At 36.4% G+C, this 18,585-nt stretch overlaps 2 protein-coding genes and 1 long non-coding RNA gene across 4 annotated transcripts; all 3 read left to right on the forward strand.

Annotated features, from left to right (window-relative positions):
- The first annotated feature begins 278 nt into the window (after positions 1 to 278).
- LOC113098745 (zinc-alpha-2-glycoprotein-like) lies at positions 279 to 4,348 on the forward strand. 2 transcript variants are annotated; one of them, XM_026263777.1, is made up of 8 exons: positions 279 to 444; positions 821 to 1,093; positions 1,195 to 1,470; positions 1,544 to 1,819; positions 1,924 to 2,046; positions 3,150 to 3,323; positions 3,408 to 3,475; positions 4,172 to 4,348. In XM_026263777.1, the coding sequence occupies exons 1-8, from the start codon at positions 366 to 368 to the stop codon at positions 4,331 to 4,333; spliced, it is 1,431 nt and encodes a 476-aa protein (XP_026119562.1). In that variant the 5' UTR covers positions 279 to 365; the 3' UTR covers positions 4,334 to 4,348. The 2 variants fall into 2 exon arrangements, with proteins under 2 accessions (XP_026119562.1, XP_026119563.1); XM_026263778.1 differs by having other exon boundaries at positions 3,150 to 3,257.
- Positions 4,349 to 5,609: 1,261 nt separating this feature from the next.
- LOC113098738 (H-2 class I histocompatibility antigen, Q10 alpha chain-like) lies at positions 5,610 to 14,938 on the forward strand. The gene is made up of 6 exons (XM_026263767.1): positions 5,610 to 5,773; positions 13,273 to 13,545; positions 13,644 to 13,931; positions 14,005 to 14,283; positions 14,377 to 14,439; positions 14,514 to 14,938. Exons 1-6 carry the CDS (start codon positions 5,692 to 5,694, stop codon positions 14,603 to 14,605), a joined length of 1,077 nt encoding a protein of 358 aa, XP_026119552.1. The 5' UTR covers positions 5,610 to 5,691; the 3' UTR covers positions 14,606 to 14,938.
- Positions 8,879 to 12,629, forward strand: LOC113098739 (uncharacterized). Its single transcript, XR_003289193.1, has 4 exons — positions 8,879 to 9,293; positions 10,390 to 10,430; positions 10,523 to 10,637; positions 11,987 to 12,629. It is a non-coding gene; the product is annotated as an uncharacterized LOC113098739 (long non-coding RNA).
- Positions 14,939 to 18,585: the final 3,647 nt, after the last annotated feature.

The raw sequence follows: 18,585 nt of genomic DNA on the forward strand, positions 1-18,585 counted from the left end.
AGCTCCTTGTAAACACTTTGAGAAGACTGAACAATTAGTCCACAAAGTTATAGTTCGTTAAGCGTTGAACATATTTTGATTATGTTTTATTATAGATCAGTGAATAAACATTGACTGCCTATAAGTAAACTCTCTCTGTGTTAATTCAGTCATGATTCAACCACTTCTGCCCAGATACAGATGATGTCGTCTATCCATTTTCTTATTGGTTAAACCACTGATATATTAGACTTATCTATAAACACAGAAACACCATCCGCCATTTGCAACTGGTTTTCTGCTGCCTTCAGTTTCTGCATTCAGACGTGAAGAAACGATGTAAACACCAGAAAAATTACCATAAATTCACACATGGCTTTTAAACAATGTGGACATGTGTCGCCAAACTCTTTGCTCTACTTTGTGTTTTTCGTCTTTATAGGACTCTGCCTTCAATTCAAGCAGGTAACGTTGAAGGAAACAATTAGAACAGAAACTGAAAGTAACTTTTGAATTTGAACATTTGGCATATGTATAAGAACATAATTGAAATCTTATTACAAATTTATGCTGTATAGTAAACTTGAAAGATATAACTATAACTTCTATAATCGTTTAACTAAATACGAGATTTGTGGATTATATGTAGGTTTTGGTAGCTATGCTGCTGTCATGTTGATCAAAATTCAGGTTTAGTCTCCCAGAGATCAGGACTAGATCCATATGATACGATTCAGTATCTTTGAGTTGCTTAAACTTGAGACTTCAGTCATATATTTTACAGTTTTCTCCATCAGGAATTCAACATTGTATCACGTGTTTCTTTTGCTCTTCATTGCAGAGAAACACTCGCTGTATTACATTTACACAGGTTTGTCCAAACCTGTCGATCTGCCGGGCATCTATGAATTCACTGCTATGGGTCTCCTAGATGACAGACAGATCGACTATTACAATAGTGAAGAACAGAGAAATATTCCCAAACAGACCTGGATGAAGGAGAAAATGCCGGAGGATTACTGGGAAGAAGACAAAGAGTTTACAAAGAGCAAAGAACAGTGGATTAGGTTGAATATCTTCTCTCTGATGAAATGCATGAAACAAAATGAATCAGGTGAGGAGCATTTACAGTTTAATTTGAACCTAAATAAATTCATTGTACTATACTTTCATTATATTTCTTCTTACCAATATTTTGATCCATCTCCATTTCAGATCTTCATGTTCTTCAGTGGAGACACGGTTGTGAAGTTGAGCAGGGATATGAACCAAAACGCATTAATGAGTACTGCTATGATGGAGAGGACTTTCTGTCTTATGATTATCAGGAGTCTCAATGGGTCGCCCCAGTTGACACTAATTTAATATCCAAGTGGAAATGGGAAAATGTGCCGATCTTAAAACAACACACAGCAGACTACCTGAAAATGGAGTGTGAGGTCTGGCTCAAGAGATTCAGAGAATATGCAGATGAGGAGCTCAGAAAAGCTTGTGAGTAAATGTACAGCATTTATATTTGATGTTCATCTGCAGACGATTGATAAACTGATTCCTGTGTTTTCAGCTCTTCCAGATGTTCACATGTTTGCAAGGAAATCCAGGAATGAAACCCAGCTGAAACTCATCTGTATGGCCTCCAGCTTCTACGCCAAAGACATGATGATGACCATTAGGAAATATCGCACACCTCTGCCTGAGATAACATCCACTGAAATCAGACCGAACCCTGATGGGACCTTCCAGATACAGAAGAGTGTGGAGATTAGTGAGGATGAAGAAGCAGAATATGACTGTTTTGTGACCCACAAGAGTATGGAAGAACCAATTATCAAAAAATGGGGTAATCAAAGCAGTTACACACACAGAAACATTACTTGATGAATTAAAAAGCAATTTAAGTTGTGAAAATTTCCATTTTCCCCTTATTTTTGTGGATTTTTACAGATGGAAAATGCCTGGACTGCCCAACAGACACTTTCATAGTTATTATTGGAGCAACGATCGGAGGTTTCCTTCTGCTGGCAATTGTTTTAGTGTTTTACATCAAACACAAGAAATGCCTTAATGGTGAGTAGTCACTAATTAAAGATGATCCACACATTCTTGTTTTTGGTTTTTAATCATAATGGCTTGAGACATTGGGATAGATTTATCTGACTTTACATAGGACAAGCAGTGTAGAGAATGAACCATTTACCCAAATATTTACCCCTAAAAATCTGCTAAAAACTTCCACTAGGAAAAGAATACAACATACAGGTTTGAAATAACATGACAATATTTACGTTTAACATTTAACATGACACTGGAGCAATTACTAATTACTTATTACCTGCAGCAATGATTAATCAACGACATTTTAAGATTATTTTATTTAAAAATATTGAAAATCATAAATGCAATACAATCAAATACAATCAATTATAATATGGTTTTATGGTTCAGAACTTTTGACCAGTTTTAAATTGAAGTGGTGTTTTCTGTGTGAGGTGACAAAGACATGAAGTTTGGTGTCAGTATGTCAAAGCTTTGCAGAGGTACAGCCTCAGATGCCTTTGGCATCATTCCAGTAGATTTATTAAGGCAATAAATGCGTGTCTATTGACATGAAATCCATAACTTTTTGTCAGCGTGGTCTTAAGATGATCTAATTAAAAATCAAACCACCCGTGTAGGTAGACTTAGAAAAAGTAAAATTTTAAAGGACATGGTGCCAAAAACGTGTACTGAGTTTCACCCGTGAATTCGCAAAAAATACAGTATTAAAGGGTTAGTTCACCCAAAAAAGAAAATCTGTCCATGTTTTACTCACCCTCAAGGCATCCTAGGTGTATATGACTTTCTTCTTTCAGACGAATCCAGTCAGAGTTATATTAAAATTGTCTTGACTATCCCAAGCTTTATTATGGCAGTGGGTGAGTGTTTTATTCAACAGCCCAAAAGAAGTCAAATAAAGCACATCCTTCCGTAATAAAACCTGCCTTTGTAGTTTTAACAAGAATTAATCTATATTTAATTTATACAGTGAAGACTATTCAATGATATTTTAAATTGAATTATTTGGTTTTGGTATCTGGACACCTATAAACTTGAAAAAAACTTTAACATTGTTTAATTTGAATCTTCTTATTCTGTTTATTTGTTTGTGCTATGTACATCATTTTAAACAGGGTCCACGGATACAATCTACACCAGGGCCCCGCAAACCCCAGGTACGACCCTGACCCTCAACGAGCAGACCCCAGGTACGACCCTGACCCTCAACCAGCAGACCCCAGGTACGACCCTGACCCTCAACCAGCAGACCCCAGGTACGACCCTGACCCTCAACCAGCAGACCCCAGGTACGACCCTGACCCTCAACAAGCCCCTGGGTGCAACCTTATCTAATTGGTTAATTTTACAAGGCACTCTACTTCCTCCAACAGATCAAGACACTGGTAGTGAAACCCCAGACAGCAGTGACACAAACTCAGTGGAGCTTATTTCCCCTCAGGTAATTATACATTAGATGGAAGTTCAGTGCTGTTTAGACACATTTCTTTCTTTTATTTCCTTGACACTGCAGTTGTCAACTACTTTGAAGACAGGGACAGCTCTGCTTAAGTCAAGCTGATTCCACCATTATAAGTCGAGGACAACAATATGCTTAGTCTTTTGATGGGGTTTTTGAACTAGTAGATAGGAAACCAGCTATATCTAGTTTTTGACAGGAATGAGAACGAGGCTGTCAGGGCTGAAGTACAGTATGTTCAATGGTTTGCTCGGTTGCTTATGATCGGTGTGTTAACAACAAACTACCGATCGTTCAGTCCAAATCTCAGGTGGATAGTTGTGAGTTATGAAAAGCCTTTAATGCATGCCGTTAAAAAGATTGTAAATGTATCCCTCAAAGCATTGTTTTCATTTTTGTTAAGTTTAATATGGTTACTAACCTGAGATGAACTCGATGAGTTGCAAGTCCCATTAAACTCTGTTGGTAATGACAAAACTTGTGACCTTTTGGAAATGCACCTCTGACCAAAGTCTAGTGCCAGGATATGGGTAGTGATTTTGTTAAGGGTCTCTTAATCTACATTAAGGAACACTAGGAATCCACTGATTTCAACTGGGATATTGTAAAACTCACCTGGAAAAAGCAGGTGACTTGTTTTAATATTTAATGACATGATCACTTTTGTCTGTTTTCCAGGGTGAGGCCTCCAGTGATGACAAATCAATAGTTTTTCCTATTCAGGGCCGCTGCTGGCCAAATGGGTGCCCTAAGCAGGATTGTATTGTTTTGCCCACATTCCACAAACATTATGATGGAATGAAAACATCTAATATAGTGGTGAAAATAGAAACTGTTTAATAAATTATATTATTTACAAATTACAATTGTAGCTCTCGACATTTACCTATAACTTAATTATGACGCTATTTTATTTTATAGTCTCAAGCATTCAGAAATCATGCAAAAGGAAATTAAGCAGTTTTACTATGATAAAACCATGGTTTATTTTTTGTAAGGGTTGTGATATGCACATTTTCTGTAGAAGAAATTATAAAGAATGTTTCATCTATAGCAACAAGGTGGCCAAAAATGAAAGATTAAGTTAATATTTGAATGAAATGTTTGGTCAGTAGCCTATACAAGGATTTGATCGTCCTGTAAGTGTAACAGCAGCAATAACATGGCATTTGGCTCCCTTTTCAGGCATTTAATATAGGAAGGAACTTTAATATATAATAATAATATAATAATATATATAATAATAATAATATAACTATACACGTTTACAGTACATGCATTACATACTTATTTAAGGTAAGTTTACACACGTAACAATGCTACAGAAAAAAAATTGCAATGAGAAACCTTCAGGGCTACTGGAAACAGTGGAACATTAATGGCGTGAAGACAAGAACACTTTGCTCGAGCCATTGATGTTTTTACACCAAGTGCTCAAAGAAGAATATTTTTATATGAAGAGTGCTGAAGCTGGTTCATCACTTACTATTACTCCACCTCTGAAGGGCCAGTCTGGACACACTTACGTACAGCGTTTTTAATATGCTAAATCTAAGTGGGATCTATTTATTCTTAAATGTTATTTCTTTACTGTTTTGTTGTTTTTGTATCCATTCATGATTTCTATTTCTGCAACATCAAGGCTAGAACGACTATGACAATGAGTGATCTTAGCCATACTAAAAGTGATAATGGTTAAATTAGCTCAAATGATTAACTCTAAGTGAATAAACAAGTGTTTACAAGTTGCTGGAATCGTCCCAATGGTTTTGCACTTGATTGCTGAAAATACACATTTTGAGAACAAATAAAATGACCCAACTAACAAAACTTACAACTTGGCAGAAGATTTATTCATTAATTTTAATATTATCATTAATAAAAAAAAATTAAACTATTAATTGAACGTTAATTGTTGGTCATATTGCTGGCAACGTCTAACCTACTAAATTTGTGAAAGAACTGTTTAATGTGTAAATATGTAATTATTATTTGAACACTGAATATAAACACTTAGTGTGATTAATGACTCTCCAGTTCCTCCCAGATATACATGAAATCGTCGTATTGTTTTCTCATTGGTTAAAACATCATCCGTGATTTTTTATGTGGTTAGTTTTCTGTTGCTGAGAGTTTTCGCTTTCTGTGATTGAAAAGCTAGGAATCAGTCAGCTTTACACATCTAAAGGCTTTCAGTCATGGGAACGAGTGTGGCGACGAAGATCTTTGCTCTGCTTTGTGTTTGTCTTATCTATGGCACTCCTCCTATTCTTCAAGCAGGTAACGTTCAAGGATTTAAAGTTTGTGCATTCGACAGAGAATAACGTAACTGAAAGTAACGAGATTTAAAACGTCATTAAAACGAAAGTAATTAAGTTTGAGAATAAATGCATGCAAATATATATATATATATATATATATATATATATATATATATATATATATATATATATATATATATATATATTACGTGTCCATTTAATGTTTGAATCTGATTGGCTGACGAACGTTCTGACGTGTGCAAGTATATTCTGAAAAAACCAACGGCGAACGTAGTTTCATTTATTCTGGATATGCAAATATACTCAGCAACTGTGGAAACATGTTGGCTTGTTTATCTCAAATGTGATCTTAAAAGGTTTCAATTTAAATTCCAAAATTGTTCTTTTTGGTTTTTTTGATGGAGAATCAGATGTTTGCCTCATTATAAACTTAATTTTGTACCTCTGTAGATTTTACATACATAAATGTAAATTTTCTAATTGTATACCAATATTTACTGTATTCTTACAAGAGATTAAGCTGTATTTAAAAACTATCTCTGCCTCTGTAAATAAAAAAGCAATTAGGACATATTCAATCTGTAAAAGCTATAAGCTTATAAATGTACTCAATATGTAATTTATTTTGTGTAGTACCCTCTTCTACTTTGTTTATTTATTGACTCTATATTAATCTTTCCAAGCCTTTTTATTTATCCTTTATTTATTTTATTTATTTATTGATTTATTTTTTACTTGTAATTACTTTTTGTTTCATACCTATTTCTGCTGATATAATAATTGTATTATATGTTGATATATTTTTTTGTATTCACGGTTCTGTTATTCATAAAGTTCAATAAAAAAAAAAAAAAAAAAAAAAAAAAAAAACGGCGAACGTAGTTCCAGGCAGTTGACCGCATTACAGTTCCATATCACTTCGCATAGTTAACAGTAGTAACGGTCACGCAGAAAAAGGTGTTAGCCTATATAGTGAAGCGACTTAAAGGCTACACATTACATTTCTCACTAGACAGTGCTCTTTACAGACATTGCAGTAGAAGAGTGTTTAGAGACGCACAGAGGTGAGAGAGAAAGAGAAAGAGAGAGCTTGTGTGAATTAGGCGCTCTCTTTCTCTCTCTCTCGCTTTCTCTTTGTGTGTGTCTCTTTCGCTCTCGCTCTCTTTCTAATAACTACATTATTAACTGCATTAGAATACTATCAACGGCTCAAGCATCCAGTATATATAGGGCTACAGAGAAAACGTTCCAGCCTATATATATATATATATATATATATATATATATATATATATATATATATATATATATATATATATATAACCACATAAACTAACCAGTAAAAGCGTTGCAGATGTTTTTTACGATTAGGAAAGAGTCCAGATACACACACACGCACACAATCAATGCCAACTGTATAAAGCAAAAGCCGGATTGGCATTTTATTTATTTTTTTAGGTCCAAAAAGAGGACATGTCCTGGGAAATAAAGGAAGTAGCGTCTTCACACAGACGAAACTTACTAGAGAAGTGTGACTTATACCTCTGTAAATAAAGACAATTAAAATTATTGTCTTTCACACTTTAATGGCATTTGAATGGAATATACATGCTCGGTTAGAACTGGAATCACGGTCAATATCTGCTGATGTCCCAGACTGCAATAGAGTGTTGGCCCAGATCCGGCCCACATCCGGCTGACATGAAATAAATTCGGGCCGGATCTGGGCCAACACTTCTTGCTGTCTGGGCTGCACTTCGCATGGCACTTAGGCTCAAACAGAACGAATGTCTGAGAGAAAGTGATGAGAGAAACATATAAACTATCCACAGTGGGACTGGAGTTGAAACCGCTGCTCTAGTCTACAGAAATGTAGAGAAGTCTAGTAAATCTACAAATGGAGAAAATGATGTGACGATTGAGCATTAATGATGAACAGCTGCCTTTATCAAGCGGAATCACAGAAGGAAAGAGAAACACAAGAACTACAACTGACTTCAGACACAGAAGAAGATGACATCAGCTGAAATATAGAAGACTTTAAATCTCTCAAGATCTGATTAAACATTTTTACCAGCTTACCATTATTAGGCAGATTGACTTTATTTGTGTCAGACTTCTAGAGAAGTTCTTATTGAGAATTAACAGAGATTTAGCTGTTATATGGTTTTATTTGAAATCACCATCATGGACACCAATGTGTGCTTCTGTTGTGCTCTTGACCCTTGAGTTAATGGTGTTGTATGCTGGATGATTGGATGATGAGTGTTCGTTAAAAACACATTTAGCTTAGCCAGCAAAACCAAAAAAATAAAATAAATAGATAAATAAAACAGATGTGGGCTGGTGATTCTCATTTGAAGTTTAATTTCTGATTTTTACGGCTTTAGTGTGTTTAAGCATCACTGTGAATATCAGCGAACATGAAGGCTTTACAGATCATTTTGTGAACAAAATGTTTTCATGTGAAGTGATGCAAAGACCACAAACATCCAGAATCAGCAATATGGTTCTCTACAATGGTGACAGTCAACAACATCCTTAATGCTGCAATGCATGCTGGGATACATGGGTATGTCTTGTACTGTGCTGATAACCACATTCAGTGCAGCGTTTTGTTGATTCACCGTCGTTGAGACTCATATTGCAGATTCTTGATGTCTGAGCTCTTTGAATTGCTACAGATGAAAACTTTCTGTGCACAGTGATTTTTAAGTTATTTAAATCTGATTTTTATAGTACACTGTAAAAAAAAACTGTAATTTTACGGAATTTTACTGTTTTATTTTACAGTTTTTTCCACGTAATTTTGAAATACAGTTTAAAATTGTAAAATTACAGAAAGAGACTGTAAATTTGCATATCTTATGTAAAATCACATGAAAAACATGTCAATGTGCATAACGTCCCAAAAATATTTTTGAAGATTTATTTCACATAATGCGCTATATTTATATGTAGTATGTGCAGTATGTGTGTGTGTGTGTGTACGTGTGTGTGTGGCATTAATAATATAATGCCATATTTTTTAATAGATTAAAAATATAAATAACAACTGTACAAAAGTTAACGTTCATTATTATTATTATTATTATTATTATTACTATTGATATAATATGTTGTATATGTAGCCTACATTGCGTGTTTGCATAAAAGAGCAGGTTAATCCTTTTTTGAACAGGTTTGTTGAAAAATCCTTCTCGAAAGAATCGTATTTCCAAAGTACTGTCAACTGACCACATCTTCTTCCGCTTGTCAAAATAGTTCTGCTCAGTTTGGTGTTTTATTACGGATTTATTCTCATAGTACCGTTTCATAATTTGATATAATAATATAATAATATGCTGATATTAAAATTAAAAAAAATAAAAAATGTAATATTCGAACTGAAGGAATTCCCGCCCTAGCGCAAGGACACATTCTCCTCCAAGCACGCAGTGGAGCTGCTGGGCGCGCAGAAGGAATAACTCGACCTTCAGTTTCACGGTCAATCTTCAATCTGAGGCGAAAATAAGCAGGTAAAGTTCATGTTTTCTCATTTTGGTCATTACTAAATGCTATTTCTACTATATATGAGTTCTAAAATTTAGAATGTTTACCTTTTTGAATCGTTAAACCAGTAACGTATTTCAAACTTCGGCGCTGACCAGTGCCGTTAGTCGTTAAGTGTGGGTAACGTTAACTTCTAATGTTATTTTGTCCCTGAGGGAAAAACAGGCTTACTTTAAGGAAAGTCGTTAGCTGGTTGTCTACGATACTGTTATTAAATATTATTATCATTTGTGGTTTAAGAACTCATAAATTTAACAGTTAACGTTAGCTCAGTTAATGTTAAGTTCGAATATGTAGATGTTGCCAACTTTACCGAACTTCGACGCATAATGCAGTGTTTTTAATCAGTTTTGATATACATAATAGTAGGCGTCGTCTAAAAGCAAAAAAAAAAAAAAAAAAAATCATATTTTTCGAGGCGAGATTGGATGAAAATTCTGAATTTAGAAACAGACTCATTAGGACCAGCGCTTAAAGTGACGCGCGATTTGAAACGTTATGTTCGTCTGCATTTCTCCCTCTTCAAGCACTGGTTATTACGCTTGTATAATGAAATTCACTTAACTACTTTAATTTGTCTGCATGTTTTACTCTTTTACTTCCAGATATAGTCTTATTGAGGGTCTGAAATATCGTTACAGTCAGTATTTAATCACTTTTTAATAAATTATTTCTGTTGGTTACCCTTTATATCTGTCTATCGGTTAAGCAAATATTTAAAATATTAAAAGTGTTTCAAAAAGCTGGTGAAACCATTGACCAGTTAAAATTGTGAATGAAAAAACAATGTCTGCAGTGTGTCATCTGAGAATTCATATAACCTTGTAATCTTGTAATCTACGCCTAGGGAAAAAAGTTTCACAACTTCTGTTTTAATCACCCTTCTATAATTAAAGACTGTTATAGCTTATAGGGATTATTGATAGACTCACTGATAGGGATGAACAGGTGGCGCAGATAAGGTTCAGAACCATAGATATAAAACATTTATCAATATATTTCTTTGTATTTTTGTAGATTTCCTTAAAATTTCACATTTACATGCTTTTTTTCTCCTTACAGATAAGTTCAGTGAGTGCTAAAACCATGGTCAACATGAAAGGGTGAGTTGCAAAATGCAAAGATGTTCACATATTACACTTGTAATAGTTGTGGTGTTTACGGTTTATGAACTTTATGTTTTCTGTTCACCCAGTCATAGTTAACGACCACATCACCATCTTCTGCAACGCTCTGATGTTTGCTTCATACAACTGCTTGAACATTTCATACCCAGGAAACCAAGGAGAAACGCAAGAGATTGTGCAAAGGTAAAAACACACACTCATACACTCACTCTCACACATATCACACTCACACGTGTGTTCTCACACACACTCACACTTTTTCAACACACACTGAATTACGCATCCTTACATACACTCACTCTAACACACACACTCTCACACACAGTCACACACGCACCCACACACAGTCACACATGCCTACTCACACACACAGACACTCACATACACGCAGTCACACACACACATCCTCACACTCACATACACATTCTCTCACATGCATTCTCACACACACACTCAATGTCACATATGCATCCTCACACTCTCACATATACACACGGTCACACACACATCCTCAAACTGACACACTCTCACATACACACACTCACAAATGCATCTTCACACTCGCACACTCACGTCCACATTTGCACACATGCATCCTCACACACACACACACACACTCACTCTCTCAAATGCATCCTCACACTTACATACTCTCAGATACACACACTCTCAGAAACGTTTCCTCACTCATACACACACTCTCACACGCATCATCACACACACAGTTACACAGTTTCACATACTCTAACAAATGCATCCTTACACTCACACACTCTCACACACGCATCCTCACACACACTCTCACACACATTCTAATACAAACATCCACACACTCTAACATAGACAGTTACACATGCAACCTCACACACATTCTCTCTCTCACACACACACACTCTCACACGCATCTTCACACACAGTTATACACTTTCACATATTCTTACAAATGCATCCTTACACTCACACACTCTCACACACGCATCCTCTCACACACACTTCCTTATACAAACATCCAAACATTCTCACATAGACAGTCACACACACTCTCACACACACTAACATACTCTCACACGCATCCCCACACAACCTTCTAGGGCTGCATAATTAATCACATGCGTTTTTCAGGCGTGTCTCGTCATTAAAGTCGGTCCTGTGATTAGTAGTAAATATCCATCACCTGTTTTCAAATTAAGCAACATTTAATAAACAGAGCTGTAGTTCACTGACAAGCTATGCAGTATCCTGTTCATAATCTAATGCGATTCATCTGCAAATGCATCTGACAACTGCATGTGGTTAATTGTGCAGCCCTACATGCATCCTCACACTCTCATCCTCACACAACACACTCTCTTACATTGTCACAACCTTCTTAGTCTGCCTCACACACAACTACCTCTCACATACTTCTTCACAACATCCACCACAAGCATGCCCTTTACAAGTTCTTATTGTTCTGCTTTTATTTTAAATATATTCACAGCATATGGTACAGTCCATGTTTTATTACTAAATATGTTTTTTTTACTCAACAGATTCCTTTTTAAGATGAACCCCGAGAAGGGATCGAAAGTGGAGAAGACCACATCGAGAAAGAAATCAGCTGTCAGTCCAAAGGTTCTTTCACTGATTAACAAGATTGCGGACTTTGAAAGGATGGAGTAAAACTTGGAGTGTCAGATCTTCCTACATTGCCTAGCAGAAATTCTTGACAGTGTCAAAGACTTAAAATACTTGCTGATTATTTGCTTTCATGGTTGATTTTTTTTTTTTTTAATGCATCATCTGTTGTCAAGATGAATTAATCTGTTCACAGGTGGTTCAGTTTTAAGGACAAATTAATTCTTATTTTTTATTTGTTTACCAATTTGCTATATTGTTGCAGTTTTGAACAATTCTTTTGTGTGTTGTTGCAGTTATTAAATATATATATATATATATATATATATATATATATACTGTTGCAGTTATGAAAAAAAACTGAATTGTATGTGGTTGCAGTTGTGATCTAATTTAAACTTTTGGGCTTATTTTTTTATTGGAATATTGTTGCAGTTTAGCTATAATCTCTATACTGGTATATTGTTGCAGTTTTGTACAAAGAATATTAGTAAATTGCAGTCCTGAACAAACTATTTGTATATTCTTGCAGATTGGTCAATAAATTATTAAAACACATTTTTGCACTTACGGCTGATTATTTGAATTAAAGCAGTGTTCAAACTTTATGATAATTTAATGGTTTTTTTCTTATTAACTTTCCACAATATTTATGTAAAACATCTTATCAAACATTAAAAGCTGAAGAAAATACAGAAAATATGTAAAATTACAGCAAAAAACTGTATTTTTGAATTACGGAAAACTACTGTTACTTAATGTGCACGTTATTTAACGGTAATTTTCCGGCACCCCAGCTGCCGGAATTTTACCGTTTTTTTACGGGATTTTTTTTTACAGTGTACTATTAGATCTGAAGCTGTAAACAATGCTAAAGCAATGCAACATTAATTTAATCAGGAATTGGACTTTAAGTGAAATCAGTGGGTTATCTGTCCACAACTTTCCCTGGTATGCAATTTGGATTATGGATTACATAAAATGAAAATTTAGGATGAATTTTTTTGTTCTGCAAAGGCATTCCATGCGAGGTCAGAGAAATATTTTTTTCTTAGTTCAGAGCAATGGTTTGGGAAATTTCAATCAGGTATAATGTGTTACAAAATTGAGAAAAAAATCTGTCACTGCTTTCTCCTTCACTTTACTTGTCTTTAAACTAGTGAATAGTTTTGCATTCATATTTTATTGCTCTTTATTGCAGAGGAACACTCGCTGTATTACATTTACACAGGTTTGTCCAAACCTGTCGATCTGCCGGGCATCTATGAATTCACTGCTATGGGTCTGCTAGATGACAGACAGATCGACTATTACAATAGTCAAGAACAGAAGAAGATTCCCAAACAGACCTGGATGAAGGAGAAAATGCAGGAGGATTACTGGGAAAAGGGAACCCAGTCAAGAAAGAGCAAAGAGCAGTGGTTTAATGTGAATATCGACATTCTGATGAAACGCATGAGACACAATGAATCAGGTGAGGATCGTTCATGCAGTTTAACCAGCATATACAGATGATCGGACCATTTATATTAGCATCTTCTCACAGCCATTTTGATATTTTGTCTGTTTCAGATCTTCATGTTCTTCAGTGGAGACACGGTTGTGAAGTTGAGAAGCAGGGAGATGAAGTGAAGTTTTCTAAAGGCAGTAGTGAGTACGCCTATGATGGAGAGGACTTTCTGTCTTTTGATGTTGAAGCATCTCAGTGGGTCACCTCAGTTGATGCAGCTCTACCAACCAAGAGGAAGTGGGATAATGTGCCCATCCTAAACCAGTACACCAAAGGATACCTGGAGAAAGAGTGTGTGGACTGGCTCAACAAATTCAGAAACTATGAAGATGAGGAGCTCAAAAAGGGCTGTGAGTAATTTCATTATGTTTGATGCACTGCCGAAGACGGCACTAATTGCTAAACTGATTCCTGTGTTTCCAGCTCCCCCAGAAGTTCATGTTTTTGCAAGGAAATCCACCAAAACCAAATTGAAACTCATCTGTACGGCCACCGGATTCTACCCCAGAGACGGGATGATGACCATTAGGAAATATCGCACACCTCTGCCCGAAAATGAGGTTGAATCCACAGGAATCAGACCAAACCATGATGGATCCTACCAGATGAGGAGGAGTGTGGAAATCAACAAGGATGAAGAAGCAGAATATGATTGTTTTGTGTCCCACAAGAGTATGAAAGAACCAGTTATCATCGCATGGGGTAGGCAAACTGAAAGCATTAATTCAATTGTGATGTGCATCATAATGCTTAGATATTAATCAGAATCTAAACATTATTAATGTGGTTTTCCAGGACAACAGGAGACAACTACTGAATCATTGACTGCCAGTGTCGCTTCCACTGAAGAACCTGCTGGTATGATTCGTATATTGCTCTGTCACCAAGCAAACTTGAGATATGAGTTTAATGTTTCACTGTTTCTCCAACAGGACGAGAGAATGCTGGCGAAGCACCAAACAGCACTGCGACCATGTTCATATTCTCTCTCTCGCTCATATTTCATTTCATCTGGATATTTTGAAGCGCTTTCTTAATGCACTCACCTTACAGCATCATCAGCAAATTGTTCATTTATTTTCTAATGTGTTTTAATTCATTTAAACTGCAAAGAGCAATAAAAAAAGATTTAATTTTTTTACAGGAATTCAATGACAGCTTAAACAGACAATAACTAATCATGCAAGACAAACTGAGTGCTATTATTTCTTCCCACTGTCAGAATACAATCAAGTTGAATAACTAATGTCTGCTACTCCTTAATTATTTAAATGATTGAATTACTTACTATATCTGTAAACATGTTAAGAACATGCAAATAAAACCATGATCTAACAAACTCTATTTTTGTGGAATAATTTTTCATTGTAAATATATGATTGATTAATGTCCTTATGAACAATTAATAGTTTATCAACATATCAACATCATTATTCAATGGCTGTGTGAAGTGGCTGGATATTGTCAGGAACTGGGACACACAGTCGTATACATTGATCCAGAGCATCCCAAACATGTCCAGTGAGTCTGCTGGCCATGCAAGAACTGGGATGTTTTCAGCTTCCAGGAACTGGAAATATCTGAGAAGAAACACAATGAGCTGTATTAGCAACTAGGGGTTGGAAGGGGGGGGGGGGGGATATTATGCAAGTTATGACAAAACAAAACAGAATCGAATAAAATGTAAAACAAACTGACAGAAACAGACACAGAAAGAGGAGAGAGCAGGCCTATGGATATATCATGGTTTAAAGAGTAGAGGGCGCTGTTGAGTCAAACCAACATGATATGGCTGAAAGAGAAGAGATGGGCCAAACACTTAATAGTCCTTCTGTAAACAGGACAGGGTTTCCTTTAATAGGCCTAATGGTGAATGAAGGTTTCTCAGGTGAGAACAAGTGGTCCCTCATCCCTTTAGCTGAGCTCTCAAACAGAGACGAGCTTCAGCACAACTGGACACCACAACTGATGGTGGTTCAACGACCAGCTGTCAAGGCCATCATTGGATTTCAAAATGGCTGGATCCATCGTACAAGGAACCCTGAACAGAGTATTTGACTTTCTGTGTCAGTGGCATGGATGAGTCCTCTCCCGGTGTCTGAACCCCGGACATTATCAGGAAGGCTATTCCAGAGTTTGGGAGCCAAATATGAAAAAGCTCTACCTCCTTTAGTGGACTTTGCTATCCTAGGAACTACCAAAAGTAACATTGGAAATATGATTTTCAATAGACAAGTTGCTGACTAATATAACACCCAGATTTCTGACTGTAGAGGAAGTAACAGTACATCCGTCTAGTTACAAACCGTAGTCTACTAGATTCTGTGTACTGTTTTTTGGTCCAATAAGTAACATTTCTGTCTTATCAGAATTTAATAGAAAATTATTGGTCATCCAATCTTGCAATGCAAGCGATAGAAAGTTGCAGGAACAAAAACTTTATTGAAGAAATTGGGATAGATTAAAGGGGGGGTGAAATGCTCGTTTTCACTCAATATCCTGTTAATCTTGAGTACCTATAGAGTAGTACTGCATCCTTCATAACTCCAAAAAGTCTTTAGTTTTATTATATTCATAAGAGAAAGATAGTCTGTACCGATTTTTCCCGGAAAAACATGAGCGGTTGGAGGCGTGACGTGTGGGCGGAGCTAAAGAATCACGAGCGCCAGTAGGCTTTTGTGTTGAGAGCGTTTGGAAACTGTGACATTACCGTGAGGACAAAACCAACCAAAACAAACCATGGCTTACAGTCAGATTCAGCCGTTTATTTATGATCCAGAATCAGATCCAGAGGCTGAAATTTAACAAGAGCAGCATCAGAAACGACGTCTCTATGTGGTATGTACTGAAACTGTATATATTTGCTTAGCGGTTTTGGAAAATGACTAAGTTCCACTTTGTCGTCTTTTTTTTTTTTTAAGCTGTACATGTGGAAAGTGCAGTTTGATGACAACATCGCATGTTGTTTACTTGATGTGCTTACGCGCTGATAGCTAAGTTAACAACACAGAGATATTTGAAGCAGTTTTACTCACCGCCTGCGGTTCCAACACACGATCGTGACCCTTTTTCGTTTGGGACTGCATTATCCTTAAGAAATAAATGATACGCAAATGCGTCGTCAAACTGGGCCTTGTTTGTAAAACAAGCATCTTCGAAATGCAGGGAACAAACACAAACACTTGCACAACTCCGTTGATGCTCTGTAAAAATAAACTCCATCCACTGGTCCCTTAATGCTGTTTCTCTTTTGGTAATCTGTGCAGGGTTGTCTTGCCCTGACAACCAAAAACACACTTCTTTTGTGACATTTTGTTGTGCTCTCAGTGCTCTGCTATACGGGAGCGCGCGCTCTTCCGGCAGAAGTGCGTCAGGACCCATATAAGGAAATTCTGCTCCATCTAACGTCACACAGAGCCATACTCGAAAAAAACTTTCCGAAACTTGTGACAAACCGGAAGAGGTATTTTTGGAACAGAAATACTCCTTCAAACGTACAACTTAATTTTTGAATGTTTGTACATGTTTAGCATGGGAATCCAACTCTTTAACAGTTTAAAAAACTCAGTATGAATGAAATAGCATTTCACCCCCCCTTTAATATAATATGTAACACCACTGAAGAATTCACTCATAAAAGAATTGGATCAAAAAGAAAGAAAGTAGTCCCAGTGGACAAACGTGTTTAGTCAAGCAATTAACACTAGGAGTAACATCATCGGAAAAATATATATTTTATACTGAAAAAATATTAAGAGTAATAATACGTTCAAAACTCAATGCAGAATTTGTAAATCAGTTGCAGAAGAAACACATTAGTATGGGGCACAGTAAGGGAACTGGGAGGAATACAATGGAGAAAGAACAGCAGTGCCCAGTTAGAAAGCAGAAATGCTAGCTCAAGTGCGTAAGAAAAAAGTGTGAAGGATAACAGACAGACAAACAAGAAACCATTTCATACAAGTCATACTGACTGCAGTACATTAAGACAAAACTGGGATTATAAGTGATCTAATTAAGCGGTTTGTTGACCAGTCCTGCCAAGGAAGTATCCTGGACATTGAGAAACTCCTTCAGTGTGCAAGATCTCTGTGCGTGACGACTTTTTCAGATGACGAATACGAAGAAACACTTGTGAACATTTCGGACTCAGTGTGCAATGGCCTTTATAATCTTATCAAATGGATTACATTAATGACTGTGACATGTAGCCATCATGCATTATCTGCGAGAGAAACAAGTGACATTCTGACATGCTTTCTGTGAGTATCAGACGGTTTAGTTTAGTGTGGTTTAGCAGCGGCGGTCACTGTTTTATCTCCATAGCAACTACAGCTAAGACGCGCGTGGCCGCTAACTCGGCTCAGCAGTAAAACCACTTCCTGTTCATGTTTTAACAAGTCATTTCTCATCATGAGTGTTGATGTGGCTTCATAAATAGGCCTAGATGTGTCCGGCCTGCGGGACTGTTGTTCCAATTCCTGTTTCTACCGCAGGTCACAGGTTGTTTTATTAATTATTTCATTATTCACGCTCCTGTGCAGATGAAGTGAAGTAAGAAACAGTTTCAGCAGAAACAATGCAGCTGGAGGAGTGTGTGGGCACTGGAATCTCTGCGGGTTTGACTGTGCGTGGGAGACAAAGTTTATTGTCATTTTTAGCTTGTGTGGTGAGAGATGAGATGAGACGACCTGTCTGCAGAAGCCACAGTGAACGTTTAACACTGTCATGGTGACAAACACTTGAGACGAGACACAAAACACTTCCTCAGAGGACAGCTTTAACAATAGAGATCAGGCTCTCAAACTTTCTCCCACTAGTCTAGATGTACAGTTTAACCAGTAACCTCTACTCTCTGTAAAGCAGTTTGAACACAATATTCACTGTTTATTTTGTCTCATTTAAACTAGGCAGACGGTCCAAACACACTGCGCACATTATTTTGCTGTAAACTGGTTACCAATCAAATTTAGAACTGTTTTTAAAACTTTAACCTTAGCTTTT

The sequence above is a fragment of the Carassius auratus genome, unplaced genomic scaffold (assembly GCF_003368295.1).
Source record: "Carassius auratus strain Wakin unplaced genomic scaffold, ASM336829v1 scaf_tig00216633, whole genome shotgun sequence".
Lineage (NCBI taxonomy): Eukaryota > Metazoa > Chordata > Actinopteri > Cypriniformes > Cyprinidae > Carassius > Carassius auratus.

Bases quoted from the DNA above. Each gene is read 5' to 3' on its own strand.
- LOC113098738 (XM_026263767.1), top strand. From the start codon at position 5,692: ATGGGAACGAGTGTGGCGACGAAGATCTTTGCTCTGCTTTGTGTTTGT. The intron at 13,546-13,643 runs GTGAGGATCGTT...TGTCTGTTTCAG, and splicing joins CATGAGACACAATGAATCAG to ATCTTCATGTTCTTCAGTGG. The intron at 14,440-14,513 runs GTATGATTCGTA...TTTCTCCAACAG, and splicing joins TTCCACTGAAGAACCTGCTG to GACGAGAGAATGCTGGCGAA.
- LOC113098745 (XM_026263777.1), top strand. From the start codon at position 366: ATGTGGACATGTGTCGCCAAACTCTTTGCTCTACTTTGTGTTTTTCGT. The intron at 1,094-1,194 runs GTGAGGAGCATT...TCTCCATTTCAG, and splicing joins CATGAAACAAAATGAATCAG to ATCTTCATGTTCTTCAGTGG. The intron at 1,820-1,923 runs GTAATCAAAGCA...GGATTTTTACAG, and splicing joins ACCAATTATCAAAAAATGGG to ATGGAAAATGCCTGGACTGC.